The sequence below is a fragment of the Bos javanicus genome, chromosome 8, assembly GCF_032452875.1.
Source record: "Bos javanicus breed banteng chromosome 8, ARS-OSU_banteng_1.0, whole genome shotgun sequence".
NCBI classification, from domain to species: domain Eukaryota; kingdom Metazoa; phylum Chordata; class Mammalia; order Artiodactyla; family Bovidae; genus Bos; species Bos javanicus.
This window is the reverse complement of record NC_083875.1, coordinates 111005679-111028799: the sequence shown is the minus strand read 5'-3', so window position 1 is coordinate 111028799 and position 23121 is coordinate 111005679. Positions and strand designations below refer to the sequence as shown.

Genomic DNA, 23121 nt, shown 5'->3' with positions numbered 1-23121 from the left:
CCTTCGGTGTTCTTTGGAAGGAATGAAATGCTAAAGCTGAAACTCCAGTACTTTGGCGACCTCATGTGAAGAGTTGACTCATTGGAAAAGACTCTGATGCTGGGAGGGATTTGGGGCAGGAGGAGAAGGGGACGACAGAGGATGAGATGGCTGGATGGCATCACTGACTCAATGGACATGAGTCTGAGTGAACTCCGGGAGTTGGTAATGGACAGGGAGACCTGGCGTGCTGCGATTCATGGGGTCGCAAAGAGTCAGACACGACTGAGCGACTGAACTGAACTGAACTGAACAGAGGTTCAGCTACTTCTCAAGGGACTTGCCCATGAATGTCCGGGAGTCTCCGGTGGAGGTGTGGGTCGGCAGTGGCCTGCTGCAGGGTTGGGGCACTGAGGGCAGCAGTGCTTGGGGCCTTTTGAAGGAGGTCGCCGTTATCTTCATCACCTCCACCATAGTTTGTCCTCAGATCAAACAACAGGGAGGGAACACAGCCCTGCCCATCAACAGAAAATTGGATTAAAGATTTACTGAGCATGGCCCCACCCATCAGAACAAGACCCAGTTTCCCTCTCAGTTGGTCTCCCCATCAGGAAGCTTCCATAAGCCTCTTATCCTTCTCCATCAGAGGGCAGACAGAATGAAAACCACAATCACAGAAAACTAACCAATCTGATCACATGGACCACAGCTTGTCTAACTCAGTGAAACGATGAGCCATGCTGTGTAGGGCCACCCAAGATGGATGGGTCATGGTGGAGAGTTCTGACTAAACGTGGTCCACTGGGGAAGGGAATAGCAAACCACTTCACTATTCTTGCCTTGAGAGAACCCCATGAACAGTATGAAAATGCAAAAAGATAGGACACTGAAAGATGAACTCCCCAGGTTGGTAGGTGCACAATATGCAACTGGAGGTCAGTGGAGAAATAACACCAGAAAGAATGAAGAGACGGAGCCAAAGCAAAACAACACCCAGTTGTGGTATGCCTGGTGTTGGAAGTAAAGTCCGACACTGTAAAGAGCAATATTGCATATGAACCTGGAATGTTAGGTCCATGAATCAAGGCAAATTGGAAGTGGTCAAACAGGAGATGGCAAGAGTGAACGTCGACATTCTAGGAATCAGAGAACTAAAATGGACTCAGTTCAGTTCAATTCAGTTCAGTCACTCAGTCGTGTCCGACTCTTTGTGATCCCATGAATCACAGCACGCTAGGCCTCCCTGTCCATCACCAACTCCCGGAGCTCACTCAGACTCACGTCCATTGAGTCAGTGATGCCATCCAGCCATCTCATCCTCTGTCGTCCCCTTCTCCTCTTGCCCCCAACCCCTCCCAGCATCAGAGTCTTTTCCAATGAGTCAACTCTTCACATGAGGTGGCCAAAGTACTGGAGTTTCAGCTTTAGCATTATTCCTTCCAAAAAATGGACTGGAATGGGTGAATTTAACTCAGATGACCATTATGTCTACTACTGTGGGCAAGAATCCCTTAGAAGAAATGGAGTAGCCATCAGAGTCAACAAAAGAGTCCAAAATGCAGTACTCAGATGCAATCTCAAAAATGACAGAATGATCTCTGTTCATTGCTAAGGCAAACCATTCAGTATCACAGTACTCCAAGTCTATGTCCAACCAGTTATGCTGAAGAAGCTGAAGTTGAACAGTTCTATGAGGACCTTCAAGACCTTCTAGAACTAACACCCAAAAAAGATGTCCTTTTCATTATAGGGGAATGGAATGCAAAGGTAGTAAGGCAAGAAATGCCTGGAGTAACAGGCAAATTTGGCCTTGAAGTACAGAATGAAGCAGGGCAAAGTCTAACAGAATTTTGCAAAAAGAACGCACTGGTTTTAGCAAACATGCTCTTCCAACAACACAAGAGAAGATTCCACACATGGACATCACCAGATAGTCAACACGGAAATCAGATTGATTATATTCTTTGCAGTCAAAGATGGACAAGCTCTATACAGTTAGCAAAAACAGACCAGGAGCTGACTGCAGCTCAGATCATGAACTCCTTATTGCCAAATTCAGACTTAAATTGAAAAAAATATGGAAAACCCCTAGACCATTCAGGTATGACCTAAATCAAATCCCTTACAATTATACAGTGGAAGTGACAAATAGATTCAAGAGATTACATCTCATAGACAGAGTGCCTGAAGAACTATGGACGAATGTTCATGACATTGTACAGGAGGCGGTGATCAAGACCATCCCCAAGAAAAAGAAATGCAAAAATGCTTGTCTGAGGAGGCTTACAAATAGGTGAAAAAAAGAAGAAGAAAAAGGCAAAGGAGAAAGAGAAAGATATACCCATCTAAATGCAGAGTTCCAAAGAATAGCATGGAGAGATAAGAAAGCCTTCCTCAGCGATCAATGCAAACCAATAGAGGAAAACAATAGCATGAAAAGACTAGAGTTCTATTCAAGAAAATTAGAGATACCAAGGGAATATTTCATGCAAAGATGGGCACAATAAAGGACAGAAATGGTATGGACCTAAGAGAAACAGAAGATATTAAGAGGAGGTGGCAAGAATACACAGAACTATACAAAAAAAGATATTCATGACCCAGATAACCACTATGGTGTGATCACTCACCGAGAGCCAGTCATCCTGGAATGCAAGCAAAGTCAACTGGGCCTTAGGAAGCACCACTACAAACAAAGCTAGTGAAGGCAATGGAATTCCAGTGGAGCTGTTTCAAATCCAAAAAGATGAAGCTATGAAACTGCTGCACTCAATATGCCAGCAAATTTGGAAAACTGAGCAGTGGCCACAGGACTGGAAACAATCAGTTTTCATTCCAATCTCAAAGAAAAGCAATGCCAAAGAATGCCCAAACTATCACACAATTGCACTCATCTCACACGCTAGCAAAGTAATGCTCAAAAGTCTCCAAGCCAGGCATCAACAGTACAGGAACCGTGAACTTCCAACTGTTCAAGCTGGATTTAGAAAAGACAGAGGAACCAGAGATCAAATTGCCAACATCTGTTGGATCATCAAAAAAGCAAGAGAGTTCCAGAAAAACATCTACTTCTGCTTTATTGACTATGCCAAAGCCTTTGACTGTGTGGATCACAACAAACTTTGGAAAATACTTAAAGAGATGGGAACACCAGACTACATGATCTGCCTCCTTAGAAATCTGTCTGCAGGTCAAGAATCAACAGTTAGAACTGGACATGGAACAACAGACTGGTTCCAAATCAGGAAAGGAGTATGTCAGGATTTTTCTCGTCACCCTGCTTATTTAACTTATATGCATTGTACATCATGAGAAATGCTGGACTGGATGAAGCGCAAGCTGGAATCAAGATTGCTGGGAGAAATATCAATAACCTCAGGTATGCAGATGACACCACCCTTATGGCAGAAAGTGAAGAAGAAGAGTCGGACATGACTGAGTGACTGAACTGAACTGGACCTGAGGGCAGCCACCATCAGTCCCTTAAGTTCAGTTCAGTTGAGTTGCTCAGTCATGTCCAACTCTTTGCGACCCCATGGACTGCACTATGCCAGCTTCCCTGTCCTTCACTATCTCCTGGAGTTTGCTCAAACTCATGTCCATCGAGTCGGTGATGCCATCCAATCATCTCAGCCCTCTGTCGTCCCCTTCTCCTCCTGCCTTCAATCTTTCCCAGCATCAGGATCTTTTCAAATGAGTCAGCTCTGTGCATCAGGTGGCCAAAGTATTGGAGTTTCAGCTTCAACATCAGTCCTTCCAATGAACACTCAGGACTGATCTCCTTTAGGATGGACTGGTTGGATCTCCTTGCAGTCCAAGGGACTCTCAAGAGTCTTCTCCAACACCACAGTTCAAAAGCATCAATTCTTCGGCACTCAGGTTTCTTTATAATCCAACTCTCTCATCCATACCTGACTATTGGAAAAACCATAGTTTTGACTAGATGGAACTTTGTTGGTAAAATAATGTCTTTGCTTTTGAATATGCTATCTAGGTTGGTCATAACTTTCCTTCCAAGGAGTAAGCATCTTAATTTCATAGTGGCAGTCACCATCTGTAGTGATTTTGGAGCCCAAAACAATAAAGTCTGACACTGTTTCCACTGTTTCCCCATCTATTTCCCATGAAGTGATGGGACCGATGCCATGATCTTCGTTTTCTGGATGTTGAGCTTTAAGCCAACTTTTTCACTCTCCACTTTCACTTTCATCAAGAGGCTTTTTAGTTCCTCTTCACTTTCTGCCATAAGGGTGGTGTCATCTGCATATCTGAGGTTATTGATATTTCTCCCGGCAATCTTGATTCCAGCTTGTGCTTCTTCCAGCCCAGCATTTCTCATAATGTACTCTGCACATAAGTTAAACAAGCAGGGTGACAATATACAGCCTTGACGTACTCCTTTTCCTATTTGGAACCAGTCTGTTGTTCCATGTCCAGTTCTAACTCTTGCTTCCTGACCTGCATATAGCTATTCTTAATTATTCCTAAACCCTAAGCTCAGCACATTTCTTTTGCCATAAACCTTTCCCTCACAAATAGGTCTCAGACAACAATCCTTCCTATGGCCTCAAGCTGCGGCCTACTGTGCTATCCTGGAACACTCTTTGTAAGGATCCTTGAACATATGTCAATGGTTACTTTATAGATTATTTTCTGGGCACAACTGCAGAAGGCTTTGTGCTTTTTCATGCTTCTCTCAAGCACCTTAACATTCTTTCCAACCAACTCAACCAAAGAAAGGAAAGAACAAGTCAGAATCACAAGGCCTAACTCCCTCATCCCAGGGCCATGCCTGCGAGATGAGGAGGGGGGGTTGGGACCGTGCCTCCATTTTGTCAGTAATGCCTAATGTGGCTCCCAACAGCTGCAGTCACCATCTGCAGTGATTGTGGAGCCCAAAAAATAAAGTCTCCCACTGTTTCCATTGTTTCCCCATCTATTTGCTATGAGGTAATGGGACCGGATGCCATGACCTTAGTTTTCTGAATGTTGAGTTTTAAGCCAACATTTTCACTCTCCACTTTCACTTTCATCAAGAGGCTCTTTAGTTCTTCTTCACTTTCTGCTGTAAGGGTGATGTCATCTGTGTTTCTGAGGTTATTGATATTTCTCCCAGCAATCTTGATTCCAGCTTGTGCTTCATCCAGTCCAGCATTTCTCATGATGTACAATGCATATAAGTTAAATAAGCAGGGTGATGAGAAAAATCCTTGACATACTCCTTTCCTGATTTGGAATCAGTCTGTTGTTCCATGTCCAGTTCTAACTGTTGATTCTTGACCTGCAGACAGATTTCTAAGGAGGCAGGTCAGGTGGTCTGGTATTCCCATCTCTTTAAGTATTTTCCAAAGTTTGTTGTGATCCACACAGTCAAAGGCTTTGGCATAGTCAATAAAGCAGAAGTAGATGTTTTTCTGGAACTCTCTTGCTTTTTCCATGATCCAGTGGATGTTGGCAATTTGATCTCTGGTTCCTCTGCCTTTTCTAAATCCATCTGAACATTTGGAAGTTCACAGTTCATGTACTGTTGAAGAACAGTATTCTCCTGGCTTGGAGAACTTTGAGCATTACTTTGCTAGTGTGTGAGATGAGTGCAATTGTGCAGTAGTTTGAGCATTCTTTAGCATTGTTTGGGATTGGAATAAAAACTGACCTTTTCCAGTCCTGTGGCCACTGCTGAGTTTTCCAAATTTGCTGTCATATTGAGTGCAGCACTTTCACAGCATCATCTTTCAGGATTTGAAATAGCTCCACTGGAATTCCATCACCTCCACTAGCTTTGTTCGTAGTGATGCTTTCTAAGGCCCACTTGACTTTGCATTCCAGGATGTCTGGCTCTAGGTGAGTGATCACACCATCATGATTATCTAGGTCGTGAAGATCTTTTTTGTACAGTTCTTCTGTGCATTCTTGCCACCTCTTCTTAATATCTTCTGCTTCTGTTAGGTCCATACCATTTCTGTCCTTTATTGAGCCCATCTTTGCATGAAATGTTCCCTTGGTATCTCTAATTTTCTTGAAGAGATTTCTAGTCTTTTCTTTCTCTTGTTTTCCTCTATTTCTTTGCATTGATCACTGAGGAAGGCTTTCTTATCTCTCCATGCTATTCTTTGGAACTCTGCATTCGAATGGGTATGCCTTTCTTTTTCTCCTTTGCCTTTAGCCCTCAGGTTAAAACTAAAAAATCAGGACCCTTACCCAATGTCCTTCCTTTCTTCTGAGGGTCACCTTCTCTTCCAATCTCTAGTGACTTCAGATAGTTTTTTTTTAAATACATGTTTTGTCTAGAGCTCATAATTTTATTTTCAGAATAGTTATCTAGGAGGAAATACTTGGTTATTTCCGAAAGCAGAACCACTGCCAAAGTTTTTGCTTTTTGTTTTTGATAATTTGTATTGGTTTCAGAAGTTCTTTTCTTATCTCATTTACTAAGAGTTTTTATAATGAATTCATGTTGAATTATCAAATGTCTCTTCTTATCTGTTCTTACCTACCCTACCCATGATCTCCTGAGGGAATCATTGGCTTCAGGTGACCCTAAAGTCCTCTTTTAACTCCTGCCTCAGCCACCCTGGTTGTTGTGTTTCCCAGGAAGATAGTTAAGAGGAAAAACGAACTTGCCGTTTTTGAGAAATTCCTCAAAATTAGTTGTTGAATGTTGGTACGCCTTCTTGTGTACCTGCTTGATTTATTCTGGATCATACAGATTTATTCTTTTGGGGATAATCTGTCAGGTCATTAGATTTTGGAGAGCAGATGGAAAATGTTCACTATTTGAGCCGTAAGTCAGTAGGTATCATTATTCTCCCCATTACAAAGCTGAAGAAGTGGAGGGTCATGTGCTCTTGGCACACAGAACGTGGCAGAGCCAAGATTTGAGCTTAGATCTTCCTGGAGCCACAGTGTGGATGTATAATGGGATACAAATGGGAAGTTAATGAGAAGCAAGATTGGAAAAGCTAGGGGGGACATATTAGTCAGGGCCTCGAATGCCAGGAGATAGAGTTCTAGTATTTCATAAAACCACTTACTGAACACGAAAGGCTGAGCTGTAAGATACAAAGATGAATAACACACACAGCGTACCTGAGCCTGGGTTCCCACTCTCGGAATTATAAACATGTAAAGAGATGGTGTAACAAATGCTATCGTGACAACATTTGCTGAATGCGTGTGTGCTCAGTCACGTCTGACTTTTTGTGATCCTATGGACTGTAATCCACCAAGCAGCAACTGGTATGCATGTTTTAGAAAGTCTGAAATGAACTTTCTCTACCGCCTTAGAATATGAGGGATTATTTGACAGGTACCGGGGAGAATTTGTGTCCAGACGAACATAGTCAGGGCGTGCGTTCCTTATCATAAAGTGTTTTGAAATCATTGTTCACTGGTGATATTTCAGTTCTGTGTTAAAATGCATCCTGTGGAGGGGATCTGTTCATCAGGAACCCCAGTCACTGACTCTCAGGGGAGAAGATTCTCCAAGTGTGTGCCCCAGAAAATCGAGGGTTCCTCCAACCACTTGGTCACCTTCACTGTGCTTCCTCTGGAAGTCGGCCTCCACAACCTCAGCTTCTCACTGGAGACTTCGGTTGGAAATGAAATCTTAGTAAAAACACTACGAGTGGTGGTAAGAAAAATATGCTTTTTAAAAATTCTTTCATAAATACTTTTTTCTTTCTGGAAAAAGAAGTTATCAGCAACTCATGTTTAAGTGATTCAGAAAGAGAGACAGAAAGAGAAAATGATAACACAAACATAATAAAATGTTAACATGTGGGGGAATCTGGGTGGAGGTTATCTCAGATATTTTTAGACTGCTCTTAAAACTTTTAAGTCTGAAATTATGTTTTTAAAATTTAAATAAAACAATGATACTTGCTCACTGTAGAAAGCATGAAATACCAAAAAACTACAGAGAGGAAAATTAAAATCACCAATAACCCCTACAACCAGAAACATCCAATTTTAACATTTTGGTATTTCGTTTTTTGAAGTATTTTTTCCCCCAACGCTTTTGGAAAATGTTTTGAAATCTGTGCCAGACATTATGCTAAGTACTGGAGCTACAGCAATAACGAAGACAGGACTTACGAACTTATAGTTTAGAATTTATAGTCAAAATTTTCCATTTTGTAAATGAGTAAACAGGTTAAAAAAGGGGAAGAAAACTATCATTTCTTAAATGCCATCATTCTTAAATGCTATTAAGTCACATGTTTTCATGTTATTCTTGACAAGAATCTTAACGACACAACTGGGCCTTCCTAGGTCTTCATTCTTGGAGTTCTGTTTTCAGTCGTGAAATTCACTTCAGTGAGCATACATCACCTTATTTTGTGCAAGGCATGTTCTGCGTTCTGTGCATTTTGCATGGTGTTCCATGCACAGATCCTGGAGCCACACTGCCTGAGCTTGAATCCTGGCTCCACTACCCCCTAGCAGTGTGACACCGGATAAGTTTCTTGATCTCTCTGGTTGTCAATTTCCTCATATGTCATATGGGAGTAATAATAGCACTTACTTCATAGAGTATTTCTGAGGTTAGATGAGCTAATACATACAGAGCACTTAGATCAGTTACCTGACACATACAATAACTTCTATTTCAGTGTTTGCTCTGATTATCATGCACATAGCCAGAAACTTTGGTTCCCGGATGTATGCATATAAGTATTAAAGCATATTTTGCCTTGTCCAAAACATCCAATAAATAAAAAAAAATTTTAATTGGAAAAACAGTCACGTTGACCCAAGCATTCAAGTCGTATACGTTTAGTTCTGTTCTTAACTGGATGTTTTTTGCCTTTATTTTAGCCAGAAGGTGTCAAAAGGGAAAGCTATGCTGGTGTTACTCTGGACCCACAGGGTGTCTATGGTAGGCAAGATGGTTTTGTATTTTGTATGTTGTCTTTTGCTCAAGAGAGATGTGTGACCTGAAACATGATTTTTAAAATGTTAAATGTCCAGAATCAGAAGTGTCCCCTTCTTGGTTTGCTGTCATTTCTGGCAGCCGTGCTGCAATCTGGATGGATTTAGAACAAAGGAAAACCCCATTGGTTGCGGTTTTGGTTTGTTTTTGGCCGCACTTGGCTGGGTTTGGAGAGCTTACTTCCCAGACTAGGGATCAAACCCAGGCAGTGAGAGTACCGACCCCCAACCACTGGACTGCCAGGGAATTCCCCAAATAACCCCGTTAGTTTTAAACGCAAAACATTGAAATAGTAACAGCAGCCTGACTTCCCTTATACATCAGTCATTTTATCCTTCACGATGATATTTTCTTATAGAACCATCAATCTAAAGAACACCCAAGAAAAAGTCATTTACGTTCTTAAATTTAACATGCTTATTTGAAAACACAGTAATGCTGATTACTTAACAAAGCCATTCCTCATTGTTCCTGCTTCCTTGCTTTCCCTCCAACTAAGATATTCTAAATGAAAGTTAGAACTGTGCAAGCATTTGAGCACTTAATCAAAGCCTAAATACACAGGTATTTATGAAATTTAGAATGTTCTCAGTTAACAGTTCTTTTCACCAAAAAAGACAGACTGCTGTAGTTCTTAATAAATGGGTAAAATTTGCCTATTATTGCATTGTATCATCTTTCTTTTCTTTCAGGGATACAGCAATAGGGAAAAAAAGTTTGTTTGTTTGTTTGTTTTAAATAAATCAAGACCACTATACTTAGAGTGCTATTTCCTCTGGCAAAGCAAAGAATTAATATTTACATTTCAAATCAGCCCAAATTGAATAAGGATGACTTCATGCAAACTTTTCTCTAATTTTATCTCCACACAAATTTCCTTCCACCCTGTGAAGGATCTATGGGGAGAGTTGCTGGTGGGGAGGGGGCGGTTGGGAGCAGATTTCTCTCCACACCAGCCTCCTCTGGGAGAATGGAAGGTTAGAGGAGCTCTCTGAGGCCAGATCTCCAGGGACCTGCTGCCTTAGGGCCGTGCCCCGAACATTCTGAGGCTCTGGCCTCATGTGGTCACGTCACACCTCAGAGCCAATGCTTCCTTTATCTTCTTTTCCTCTTCACCCTTACGCCTACCACACTCACGTTACTGCAAACAGCTTTCCAAAGCAGCCCTGCCTACCCATCCTAGGTGTGAACCTGAGGACCACAAGATGGCAGCGATCTTTTATCTGGGAGTAGATCTCTCCATCAAAAATCTTGGTTAAAAAAAGAATCTATGCTTCTTTCCAATCTCGTCATGTGACTTTTTTCCCTTGTTATTTTAGACAACTTGGATTCACGCACCTTTTATTACTTTCCAGAGTGCTAAAAAGGGTAAAGATGACTATCAGTTCTTTCCAGTTTATTTCAAAGATTTTATTAAACACTTCTAATCTGTATATACTGGAGTTGGTATACCAGTATGATACCTTATGGGCTTCCCTGGTGGCTCAGCAGTGAAGAATTCACGTGCAATACAGGAGATACAGGAGATGTGGATTCATTCCCTGGGTTGGGAAGATCCCCTGGAGAAGAGCACGTCAGCCCACTCCAGCACTCTCGCCTGGAGAATCCCGGGGCAGAGGAACCTGGTGGGCTACAGTCCACAGGGCTGCACAGATGCAACTGAACAAGACACAAGTCGCCCGACCAGGGCGACTGAGCACACGTGCGCACATGATACTTTAGAGAGGTTGTTTTTTTTTAAAGGCTAAAAAAACTTTGGAAAAGTAAACAGACAATAATGGTCAAGGAAATCTGAGGAAAATACCAATGAGAGAGAATGAGGCATCAAAACAAATTGCAAAGTAGTAGAAATTAAAATTATGTGACATCAGCTTAAAAAGAGACTAAACACAGAAACTCATAACACAAGACTAGCCTAGCCTTTGGTTCCTGCTTTCTCTGCCTGACAAGCTTTCTCCCCAATTCTTACCTTGGGTGCAAAGAGTTCAGCTCTTCAGCCCCCTCAGTCCCAGCACGTTGTCACCATCGGTCTGGACAGGGCCCTCCCGTGCTTTATTTCCTCATTCCTGACCCCCGCAACCACTTCCCTTTCTTCACATGCCCCCACTCTGATATGCTTGGTATATGTCTTTGAGTAAGGAAGTAAGGTTATTTCGTGTGTGTTTGGTTTTTTTCAACATATGAAAGGTGGTGTGCTATAGATCCTGTTCTAGTTACGTTTTTAAACTCAGTACTTTGTTTTAAACTAGTATTTCTATTGCTATGCATACATTTGATTCACTGCTTCTTACACAGTATTTCAGAGTATATTCTGTTACCAAACTCAAGTTCAGCTGCTTGCTGCTCAAAAGGCAATATTTTGAGAGGCAAATGTCAACAGAAAGGAAAGATGTTTTAATCAGAAAAGCTGGCAATCTGGCAAGAAAGTATACTCATGCCTGAAAGACCAACTCCAAAGATTCTGCTCAGCTATGACAGTTTTTTGGGCTTCATAGATGGCTCAGTGGTAAAGAATCCACCTGCAGTGCAGGAGATGCAGGTTCGATCCCTGGGATGGGAAGATTCCCTGGAGAAGGAAATGGCAACCCACTCCAGTATTCTTTCCTGGAAAATCTCATGGGACAGAGGAGCCTGGTGGGCTACAGTCCACGGAGTCTCAAAAGAGTCAGAGTCAGACACAACTTACCTACTAAACAATGGCAGTTTTTAAAGGAGAAGGGGGCAGAGTGTCAGTGAATCATGGAGGCAGGAGGTTGAGTTCTGCATCATTCTCCACTGTGTGCAGACTGGCTGACTCTTTCTGGAGATGTTATCTTGCCCACATCATTTGTCTAGGTGTAGAGAGCTAGTCATTCTTTTAAAAAAAAAAATTTTGTTTCATATTGGAGTATAATTGATTAACAATGTTGTGTCAGTTTCAAGTGTACAGCAAAGGGATTCAGTGACACATATATATGTATCCTTTTCACATTATTTTCCCATTTAGGTTATTACAGAATATTGAGTGGAGTTCCCTGTGGAGCTGGTCATTCTCTAAACTGCTTAATTCTTCATTCTTGGTTCTTTTTATCCACAGGTTAGGCAAGAATCAATAGGTTAGGCAAGGCATGGTGTGCATTTCAGTTCAGTTCAGTCGCTCAGTCGTGTCCAACTCTGCAATCCCATGAATTGCAGCATGCCAGGCCTCCCTGTCCATCACCAACTCATTTAGGAGAGCACAATTTAGGAGTTAGGTTAAGCAGCCTAGTGATGTCATTCCTATAGTTGTTAATAGGTTCCTTTACAGTTAGAGGGGGACACAAATGGGCAAACAGGAAAGGGGCATAAGAACTGCTGTCAATTCCCTATTGTCAAATATCATTCCATTTCTATGGGATCAGGGGTGACGGCCCATCTTCTGTAATTTCTCCATGCTGACACAGAGCACCGTATTCTCAGAGTGAAATATGTCAACATGAGTCTGTAGCATCTCTGATGACAATCTTAGTTGCCTGCTTACATATATGGGCAGAGCAAGCTACAGTTATCTTGATGCCCACAAGATATAGTTTATTATGAACAATAATGTTAATCCCATTCTCTTGAAGCCAGATCTTGGAATTGTGCTAGCCAGACATTCAAGACTGCTCAAGATGGAGCCGCTTAGGTCATGGCTACAATCAGGCCATCACACAGTTTTTTACCCTCTGGTCCTAGTCACAGTATCTGTAAAACAGTTCAGGAACGTGCATCAGACACTTAGTCTGTGACCATTGTCTTAATCATCAACTACTCTTTTGTACTTGGTTGGGAGCGGGGGTCTGCAGGGCTCTGCTTGGTTCTGATTCCACCACCACTTTGCTCATCCACCTCCTGCTGACAGATTCCCCACCACCATCAACAGTGCTGCAGTGAACATCCTTTTTCATCCCCCTTTACAGATCTGTGTGAGCATTTATCTGGCCTGTTTCTCAGAGTTGAACTGCTGGGTCAAAGGGCATATGCATATAGAATATCATTTCCTTCTGTCACACTGCTCCTCAGAATGGCTCTACTATTTACACCTCCACCAGCACTGCATGAGGATTCTTTTCATTCCACGCCCACTCACCTCTAAAATGTGCCACTTTTGAGGGGCATAAAGCAGTAGCTCATTATTGTTTAATCTATAACTCTTCTGAATACGATGATATCTAAACATCTATTCAAATGCTCGCTGGCCACTTGGGCTTCCCATCTGTGAATCACCTATTCCTATCTTTTGCATTTTCTCTCTTTTCCACTCGGGTTTTCCCATCTATTTCTTGTTGGTTTTTGTCTCCAGTGTACTTCTTTGAGCAGTAACGAACTTCAGTGGGTTTTGAACAGGAACCCTTTATTCTGATACAGTCAGATTCATTATAATTTCACTTTACAGTCATATATCTTAGCTCACAAGAACACTGTTGTGTATTTTGTCCCCTTGGCTTTACAGATTTAACTTTTACATGTTTTAATCTCTCTGGAATCTGCCTTTATATGTGATGCCTTGATGGATCTTTTTTATGACCTCTGACAGGAGTAAAATTGACTTCCCTAATATTTAGTTTTCTCTTCTGTGCCTTTTTCATTTGGTAGAAGAGTTGCTAACGAGAACTGAAATAGTCAAGGGCAGATATCAATGGAAAAAAATCGTGGAGAATCAAATCTAAATAATCTCAAACAAGCTACTGTCATAAGTACTGTAAAAGGAGCACAAACTCTTTGCCAGGCTCTTTGTTCTTATTATTTTTATCTTCACAAAAACCCTTTGAGGAAAATATTATTATTTCTGTTTCACTGGTGAGCAAGCCAAGGCATAGCAAGGTTCTGTCTTGCCCAGTGTCACATTCTGGAATGAGCTCTTTGTGAACTCAATGCTCTTTCAACCACAATGAGATACTCGCAAATGCCCCTCACTCAGTGTTACTTTAACATTATATCCTTGGCATTTATCAAAGGTTAAAACTTACCTGAAGAACATTCCTGTTCTTGTCTCTTTCACCAGGTGGTTTGGCTATTAAATTGTAAAATGTCGCTTTATTTTCTTTAGCATCTGCCATGTCCGAGGGACTAAGTGCTTGGCACTATAGCATTCAAGACGGTTCCAGCCCTCAAACTGCTTTCTCAGCAGGACAATGGGAGAAGTCTCTTTGCAGTGACTACTACGGACTCTGCAGTAAAACCTCCTGAGTTCAGATGCAGCTTCATCTGTGCTAGCTCTGTGACCTTGAGCAACTTGCTTTCTAAGCCTCATTTTCTCATCTACAAAATTAAAAGAATAAGGATAGACCCAGTACACAGGGTTGCTGTGAGGATCCATTATAAAAAGCACACAAAGAGCTCAGTCGTGTGCTTGGTTCTCTATCAGTAGGATGACAAATACTACCATTTCTATGAGATAAGCCACTGATTGCAGTAGAAAATGCTCTGACACAGGCACGCTTAAACTTGGGGGCTTCCCTGGTGGCTCAGACAGTAGAGAATCTGCCTGCAACATAGGAGACTGGGATTTGATCCCTGGCTCGGGAAGATCCCCTGGAGAATGGAATGGCTACCCACTCCAGTATTCTTTCTTTTTTTTTAATTTATTTTTTTAAATTGAAGGATAATTGCTTTACAGCATTTTGTTGTTTTATGTCAAACCTCAACATGAATCAGCCATAGGTATTGCCTGGGAAATCCCACAGACAGAGGAGCCTGGAGGGCTACAGTCCATAGGGTCGCAAAGAGTCAGACACGACAGAAGCGACTAAAAAAAGAAAATTGTACAGAGAGAAAAAGTGTCTAAGTTAGATGGAGAGGAAAAGGTGGAAAGGATTTCAGGGCATGCTTCCCAATGGAGTTAATCTTCACATTTCCTTGACTAAGGATTATATGTTAGTTATTTTTAGATTTCAGTTCCGAGAACAATTTTCTCTCTTTGGACAAAATGGCATGCTCCCTCTTACTGGTGAAAAAGATTTACATAACCTATTTATTTCCTATCCTGTAATGACCAGGAAGTTTGAAGTCAACTTTAATGCTTTATTTAATGAGATTATGTAAGCCTAGGGTTTGATCAAAATCTTTGATTATTTTTAACTTCCCTTTAAAATTTTAATACTGTGATTATAAAAGAGTCTTTTTTTTTTCAGGCATCATTAGCAGGCGAAAGGAGTTCCCATACAGGATACCATTAAATATGGTCCCCAAAACAAAAGTCAAAAGAACTGTGAGTATAAAAGGTAAATTAACCAGTGCCATTTTTATTTCTTATTTCACTGTGTTTCAAACAAAAGTCAAGTATTCTCATGACTTTCCCATTTCTCCTCTTCTCTACTCAGTTGCATATCCAACGGGGTCTCTGGGAGTGCCCTGTTCCTGCCCTCACCTTCACTTCCCCAAGCTCACTTTCAGCTCTCTTCTTCCAGGGGCTTGATTTCATGGAGATTCATGCTCCCATGATGGAGGGTGGGGGCTGTCACTGACCCAAAGACTTCTCTAACATGAGAGTGCAGCTGCGTCCAGATTTAAAGGACTTTCTATGATCCAAGTGGGCAGTCTTAGTCCAGAAACCGTTGCATGCCCTGCAAATGGCCCCAGGAAAGCAGCTCTGGGGCCATTTGTAGCATTGGTGTTTTTAGTGGGCTTTATCCCTGGCCTCCAGCCTTTAAAAATTCAAGGACTTATCATCACAAGAATAGAATGTCCTGACTACATTTTATCTCAGATAAAAGCTTGGAATCACAGAATATTAGTACTGGAAAGGACCTTTCTAAGCATGCCCCACCCTGTTGTTGGATATATAAGAGAGTGGTTTTCCCAGGTCTCACGATGAGATATAGACAGAGCCCTCATGGCATTCACAGAGCGTTCACAGTTCAGACTCTTGGCTTTGCACTGGGGAAGTGATTGATTCATAGGGTTTATGATATCTAAAGCTATCACGTTGAAAGTGAAAGTGAAGTCGCTCAGTCGTGTCCGACTCTTTGCAACCCATGGACTCTAGCCCACCAAGCTCCTCCGTCCATGGGATTCTCCAGGCAACAATACTGGAGTGGGTTGCCATTTCCTTCTCCAGGGGATCTCCCCGACCCAGGGATCGAACCCAGGTCTCCCACATTGCAGGCAGGCACTTTAACCTCTGCGCCACCAGGGAAGCCCTTAAATACAAGAATCAGAGATTTCAAGGGAGGAAAGGAAGCCAGGTTGAAAGAAGAAGCGGGAGGAAGCAGGAAAGGGAGGCGAAAGGGGTGGCCTTATCACTTTGAATGGCAACTAACTTGCCTTTTCCAGTAGGCTATAATCCGGCCACTGTATTACATACACCATCTTACCTCCATGTCACGGTGGTATGTTTAGGCCTGGTGTTTCTTTAAATACAACTGTCTAATCAGATATTTTTCCCTCTCCCCAGTTCTGAGAAGAAATTCAACAGCTTAGATTAAAAAGGAAAGAATAAGGACGGTTGCTCTTATCGCCACTGAAAATGTACCCTTACTCAGAAGCTGGTAAAAGCTGAGCGTATCTACTTTGATTTTTTGTTTGTGTGCTTGTTTGTTTCAGGACTGCTTATAGGCGAGATCATGTCTGCAGTCCTGAGTCAGGAAGGCATTGATAGTCTTACCCGCCTCCCCAAAGGCAACGCAGAGGCGGAGCTGATGAGCGTGGTCCCAGTGTTCTATGTTTATCACTACCTGGAGGCGGGACATAATTGGGACATCTTTTCTACGAACTCATTAACTCAAAAACAGAACCTGAAGACAAAATTAAAAGAAGGTAAAAGAAAATCTGTTTCACATATTGTACATTAAAATCTTGTGATTTTTTAAAGCCAAAATTTGATTAAACTAATATTTAAGTTATGAATTACACAAAACCTTAGTTGTAAAAACACTTCTGCCAAAAAAAAAAAAAAAAAACCATGAGGCGGACTCTGTTACACAAATAAATACCGTTTGCTGCAGCGTTTTGGCTTAACTTACTGAAACGCCTGGATGCGAGACAAGACACCTGGATTCCAAACTCTGCAGAGCACTTCCTTCCTTCTTGAATGAGCTCAGAATGTTCTGCTTGATAATTCCCAGCTCAAGCGATGCATATACCTCCTTTGAGAAGCTCAGTGCTGGCCACGAAGCATACGTTCGCTGCCCAACACCAGAGGAAGCTTACCTTTCCCCGGGGCTCATACTGCGCTGAGTAGAGACGGGGGTCACTGAAGCTCTGTGTTCTTTTCCTGCTGCCTCTTAGGGATGGTGAGCATCATGTCCTTCAGAAATGCTGACTATTCCTACAGCATGTGGAAGGGTGGCAGTGCTAGCACTTGGTAAGTGGAACGTTTTGACTTGTGTTTTCACACAGTAGTGAACTAGAGAATAACAACTCTAATGGGCGCTCCGTCCAGCGGCTCAGGCTGAGACGCCTAGTCGTCTTTCACTTGCAAGCCTCATGTGACCCAGCAAATACTTTTGGCTGCACCTGCAAAGTACATCCTGAACCTGACTGCTGTTGCGTCGTTTAGTCACTAGTTCCCATCAGACCCTTTGTGACTCCGTGGACTGTAGCCCTCAGGGCTCCTCTGTCCATGGGATTTCCCAGGCAAGAGTACTGGAGTGGGTTGCCATGGGCTTCTCCAGGGGATCTTTCTGAATCAGGGACTGAACCCGTGTCTCCTGCATTGGCAGGTGGATTCTTTACCTCAGAGCCACCAGGGAAGCCCTGAACTTGACTACTTCTCACTAACACCAACATGCCACCCGGGTCCAAGCCATTCTCATCTCTGACTTGGGTTATGACCGTAGCGGCCTCTGGTCTCTCAGCCTCAACCCTGTCTCCTCTTCAGTCTGTACTCAGCGCAGCAGCCAGAGTGAGTCTGTTAGAGCATAAGTGTGGTCACATCACTCAAAACCGTTCGGAAGTGTCCCGTCTTACCCAGGGTAAAACCCAGACTTCTTACTATGATCTACAAGACCCCGCGTGATCTAGCGACACCTCACCTCTCTGACCACGTCCCCCGCTACTCTCTTTCACCCCACCCGAGCCCCACTGGCCTTCTTGCTGTTCCTTGAACATGCTGACCACGCTTCCACCTCAGAGCCTCTGCACTGACTGTGCCCTGTTCCCTCTCGTCTGGGGAACACTCTCCGCCAGGTGTCAGCGAGGCAGGCTCCCCCCTCTCCCTCAAGCCTTTACCAAGAGTCACCTCCTCAGTGAGGGCTCTAGTAATCATTCTATCTAAAATTACATCCCATTCCAGTACATCATTTACTTTACTTCCTCCTATTCTCCTAAAAATGTATCCCTAACACTCTCCTTATCTCCTTATTGTCTGTCTGGTCACTAGAATGTAAGCTCCACAGAGGCAGTTTCAAGTATTCCTGGTGCCTGGTACTGGAGGTGCTGAGCAAGTACTTATTCAGTGGGGCACTATACCTTCCAAAATTCTGATGATTTGAGGGAAAGACAGTCTCAGTTAGTAAATCTGAATTGTTTCTGTTGTTCTATTCAATTGCTAAGTCGTGTCCAGTTCTTTGGGACCCTATGAACTGCAGCACTCCAGGCTTCTCTGTCCTTCACTATCTCCCGGAATTTGCCGAAATTCCTGTCCACCGAGTTGGTCATGCTATCTAATTATCTCATCTTCTGCCGCACCCTTCTCCTTTTGTCTTCAATTTTTCCCAGCATCAGGGTCTTTTCCAGTGAGTTGGCTCTTCATCAGGTGGCCAAAATATTGGAGTTTCAGCTTCAGCATCAGCCCTTCCAATGAACACCCAGGACTGATCTCCTTTAGAATGGACTGGTTGGATCTCCTTGCAGTCCGAGGGACTCTCAAGAGTCTTCTCCAACACCACAGTTCAAAAGCATCAATTCTTTGGTGCTCAGCTTTCTTTATAGTCCAACTCTCACATCCATACATGACTACTGGAAAAACCATAGCCTTGACTAGATGGACCTTTGTTGACAAAGTAATGTCTCTGCTTTTTAATATGCTATCTAGGTTGGTCATAACTTTCCTTCCAAGGAGTAAGTGTCTTTTAATTTCATGGCTGCAGTCACCATCTGCAGTGATTTTCGAGCCCCAAAAAGTAAACTCAGCCACTGCTTCCGCTGTTTCCCCATCTATTTGCCATGAAGTGATGGGACTGGATGCCGTGAGCTTAGTTTTCTGAATGTTGAGCTTTAAGCCAACTTTTTCACTCTCTTCTTTGATTTTCATCAAGACGCTCTTCAGTTCTTCTTCACTTTCTGCCATAAGGGTGGTGTCATCTGCATATCTGAGGTTATTGATATTTCTCCTGGCAATCTTGATTCCAGCTTGTGCTTTATCCAGCCCAGCATTTCTCATGATGTACTCTGCATATAAGTTAAATAAGCAGGGTGACAAGAAAAAGCCTTGACATACTCCTCTTCCTATTTGGAACCAGTCTGTTGTTCCATGTCCAGTTCTAACTGTTGCTTCCTGACCTGCATACAGATTTCTCAAGAGGCAGGTCAGGTGGTCTGGTATTCCCATCTCTTGAAGAATTTTCTACAGTATGTTTTGATCCACACAGTCAAAGGCTTTGGCATAGTCAATAAAGCAGAAATAGATGTTTTTCTGGAACTTTCTTGCTTTTTCCATGATCCAGCAGATGTTGGCAATTTGATCTCTGGTTCCTCAGCCTTTTCTAAACCCAGCTTGAACATCTGGAAGTTCATGGATCATGTATTGTTGAAGCCTGGCTTGGAGAATTTTGAGCATTACTTAACTAGCATGTGAGATGAGTGCAATTTTGTAGTAGTTTGAGCATTCTTTGGCATTGCTTTTCTTTGAGACTGGAATAAAAACTGACCTTTTCCAGTCCTGTGGCCACTGCTGAGTTTTCCAAATGTGCTGGCATATTGAGTACAGCACTTTCATAGCATCATCTTCTAGGATTTGAAATAGCTCAACTGGAATTCCATCATCTCCACTAGCTTTGTTCGTAGTGATGCTTTCTAAAGCCCACTTGACTTCACATTCCTGGATGTCTGGCTCTAAGTGAGTGATCACACCATCGTGATTATCTGGGTCATGAAGACCTTTTTTGTACAGTTCTTCTGTGTATTCTTGCCACCTCTTCTTAATATCTTCTGCTTCTGTTAGGTCCATACCATTTCTGTCCTTTATTGTGCCCATCTTTGCATGAAATGTTCCCTTGGTATCTCTAATTTTCTTGAAGAGATCTCTAGTCTTTCCCATTCTGTTGTTTTCCTCTATTTCTTTGCATTGATCGCTGAGGAAGCCTTTATTATCTCTCCATGCTATTCTTTGGAACTCTGCATTAAAGTGGCTGTCTGAGGAGGCTTTACAAATAGCCATGAAAAGAAGAGAAGCAACAAGCAAAGGAGAAGGGGAATTTGAATATAGACCCATTTGAATATAGACAAAGATTTATATTTATATATAAATATATATGGCCAACACCTGAATACCCCCCAAAAAATTTTTTTAGAAATACAGGGAAGATAAAAAATGAAAGAGAATAATATTCATTTTAAAAAGAAAAAGGAAAACAAAATTTTAAAGTAAGGGAGAGAGTGAAGTGGTCTGAGTCTCGGGGGTTTCTGGCCCCTGGGCTGCTGAGTGAAGGAATCAGAGAGGATCGCTTCTCGGCCTTTTGGCTAAGATCAAGTGTAGGAATCAGAGAGGAAGAGAGGAGGTATAAGAGGCACCTGGGGTCATGAGGTCGATCCCCTTGGACAGTCTCTGCGGGAGTTAGTAGAGACTGAGCTGGTTTGTTTGGGGCAGTGCCAGTCGTCGCTCTGCGCGCGGGCTTCGTAGAGCGCAGGGGGCGGGAGCTGCTCTCTAGCTGAGGCACGGGGTTTCTCGCTGTTGGTGCCCCTCCTGCTGCTGAGCACGGGCCGTAGGGCAGGCGGGCTCAGCAGTCCCGAGGAATGTGGGATCTTCCGGGCCAGGAATCGAACTTGTGTCCCCCGCCATGTCAGGTGGATTCTAACCACTGGACCACCAGGAAGTCTCCTGAACTTGTTTTTTGACTAAGTAATCATAATAAATAAAGCTTCCTTGAGAGGTAGCGAGTTCTCCATCAATGGTGTGACTCAAGGGGAAGCGAGATAAACACCCCCACGGGTATTAGGGAAGAGAATTCAGACCTCAGATGGGGATTGAGATCAGATAGCTTGTACAAATTTTACAACCTAGAATTTTATAATTTTGCTCCTCAGTATCTCATGTTTGTGAGTCAGTGCTTTGACTCTATTTGTTTGAACGCTATCCAACGTTAGAGAATAATTTTTGTATCATCAGGCATCAGTTTTCAGCTTGTACGCAGGCTAACAATGCTGCCCTCACAGAAGATGTGTTGCTTACCTTCAGTTGTTTTTGGAGATCTTCCTGATACCTTCCCTGATGTTTTGAAATAGTAACATCTTACTTCAGAATTGCGTGTTTTGAAATGTTTTTCTTTTCAAGAATAAACACTGTATGAACGAAAACACACTGCTGGTTAAAAGCCCAAAGGGCTTCAGTGTCTAAATGTTTATTTATTTGATTTTCATCCCAAAGGTTAACAGCTTTTGCTCTAAGAGTACTTGGACAAATAAGTAAATATGTAGATCAGAACCAAAATTCGATTTGTAATTCTTTATTGTGGCTGCTTGAGAAATGTCAGCTGGAAAATGGATCATTCAAGGAAAATTCCGACTATCAACCTGTGAAGTTACAGGTAAGGAAACCAAATGCACAGATGAACAATACTTGGATTTAAAAGTCTGAGTTGTGTTCTCATTCATTTTTAGAAGGGGAAAATATATGCAATCCTGCAAGAAACTTCTCTTGAGTACAGGCAAAGAATTTGAAAGGTCTTCTCATCCTGTTATTCAGATAATTCAAAATAGGTCAGATGAGTAAGATCATGGGCATCTGGTGTCACAGGCGTTCGTGGGTCGCAGAGCACAAGCGCTGGAGCTCAGAGGGGTAAACGGGCCCTTTTGTCTACAAACACTCGGTACAAAGTCTGCACTTGAACTTCAAGGCCTTCTCACAGGTCAAGGCTGTAATTTGTTGTTGTGAAAGATGGAAGGGATCCTACGTACACTCTGTTAAAAAGAAGGTTAGAGTCAATTTATTAAGAAGTACAACAAAGTGTTGTTTCATATTGGAATCCACTTACATGTTTAAATTGCAAAATCTCTCCAAAATACTGCTACAGCATCTTCTACTCCTAGAATGTATTTTTTAGGATCCAACAGCTTTCCTTTATTTATTTATTTTGCCTGCCCCAATCCAATCCCTTTCATGTCACAGGCGGCCTTCCTGGCTGACCGGGGTCCCATAATTAGGACCGATTAGGACTCCCACGAGAAGTGAGGGCAGCTGACATCATCTAGGTGCTATTTGAAAAGGAAGATACTACAACAATTTTTTTTTTTTAATCCTACACATCTATCCAGCTGTTCATATCCATTCAACAACCATTCACAGAGCACCTGAAATGTGCTAGGGCCTCTTTGGGGAACCCTGAGGGAGGAAGAGTGGGAAGAATGGATCAGAGAGCACCCCTGCCACAAAGGAGCTCACACACTGGTAGGGAGAGCAGGGTACAGATACTAACAACTCTAATCAAGATTTAAGTTTATGTGTTCATTTATTTATTCAATAAATATGTACAGAATGTGTACAAAGTGCTACCTAGTAGGGATATAATAGTGAACAAAACAGGTATGGTCACTGAGGCCATGGCGATTGTTACCATCTAGCAGAAAAGTCAGACCTTAAGTGATTTCAAGTGTGTGATTCACACTAAGAAAAGGCCGATACGGTTTCTTTGAAAGCAGGAGCTCTCACTTAGATTGGGGAAGTGAAAAAACGATTTGACCAAGTTCCTAGGAGCTAGGGAGGAGGGAGGCAGGCAGAAGGGTCCAAGTAGTGCAAGCAGCATGCCTGTCCTCTCAGTGGAGAGAGGGTGGTCCATTCAAAGAGCTGGAGCCTGGAGGACTCAGGGGTGAGTGGCACAAAATGAAGCTGGAGAGATGAGTAGAAGGTCATCTCCTGGGAGGTCTTAGACACACTGCCTTGGAACGTCACTGCCCTAAGAGGAGAAAATACGGGAGGACAGAGGAAGAATCGGGCCTTGTAGAGGAGGTGGCCCTTTAACAGGGTCTTGAAGGAGAAGGTGAGCTTGAACGTGGTGAAGGGGTGTGAAGTGGAGCTCCAGGGTGAAGAGGTGGAGGAGAGAGAAGCAAGTGAA

The 23121-nt window shown here is 42.6% G+C and overlaps 1 protein-coding gene across 2 annotated transcripts in view; it reads left to right on the top strand.

Moving 5' to 3' along the window:
* Nucleotides 1-23121, top strand: part of C5 (complement C5) — a 97784-nt gene that overhangs the window by 47475 nt on the left and 27188 nt on the right. For both annotated transcript variants that reach the window (XM_061426727.1, XM_061426730.1), the window contains exons 21-26: nt 7382-7609; nt 8797-8857; nt 15046-15135; nt 16457-16669; nt 17141-17216; nt 21438-21597. In XM_061426727.1, the coding sequence (XP_061282711.1) occupies nt 7382-7609; nt 8797-8857; nt 15046-15135; nt 16457-16669; nt 17141-17216; nt 21438-21597 (828 nt within the window). The remainder of the gene's footprint in view (nt 1-7381; nt 7610-8796; nt 8858-15045; nt 15136-16456; nt 16670-17140; nt 17217-21437; nt 21598-23121) is intronic.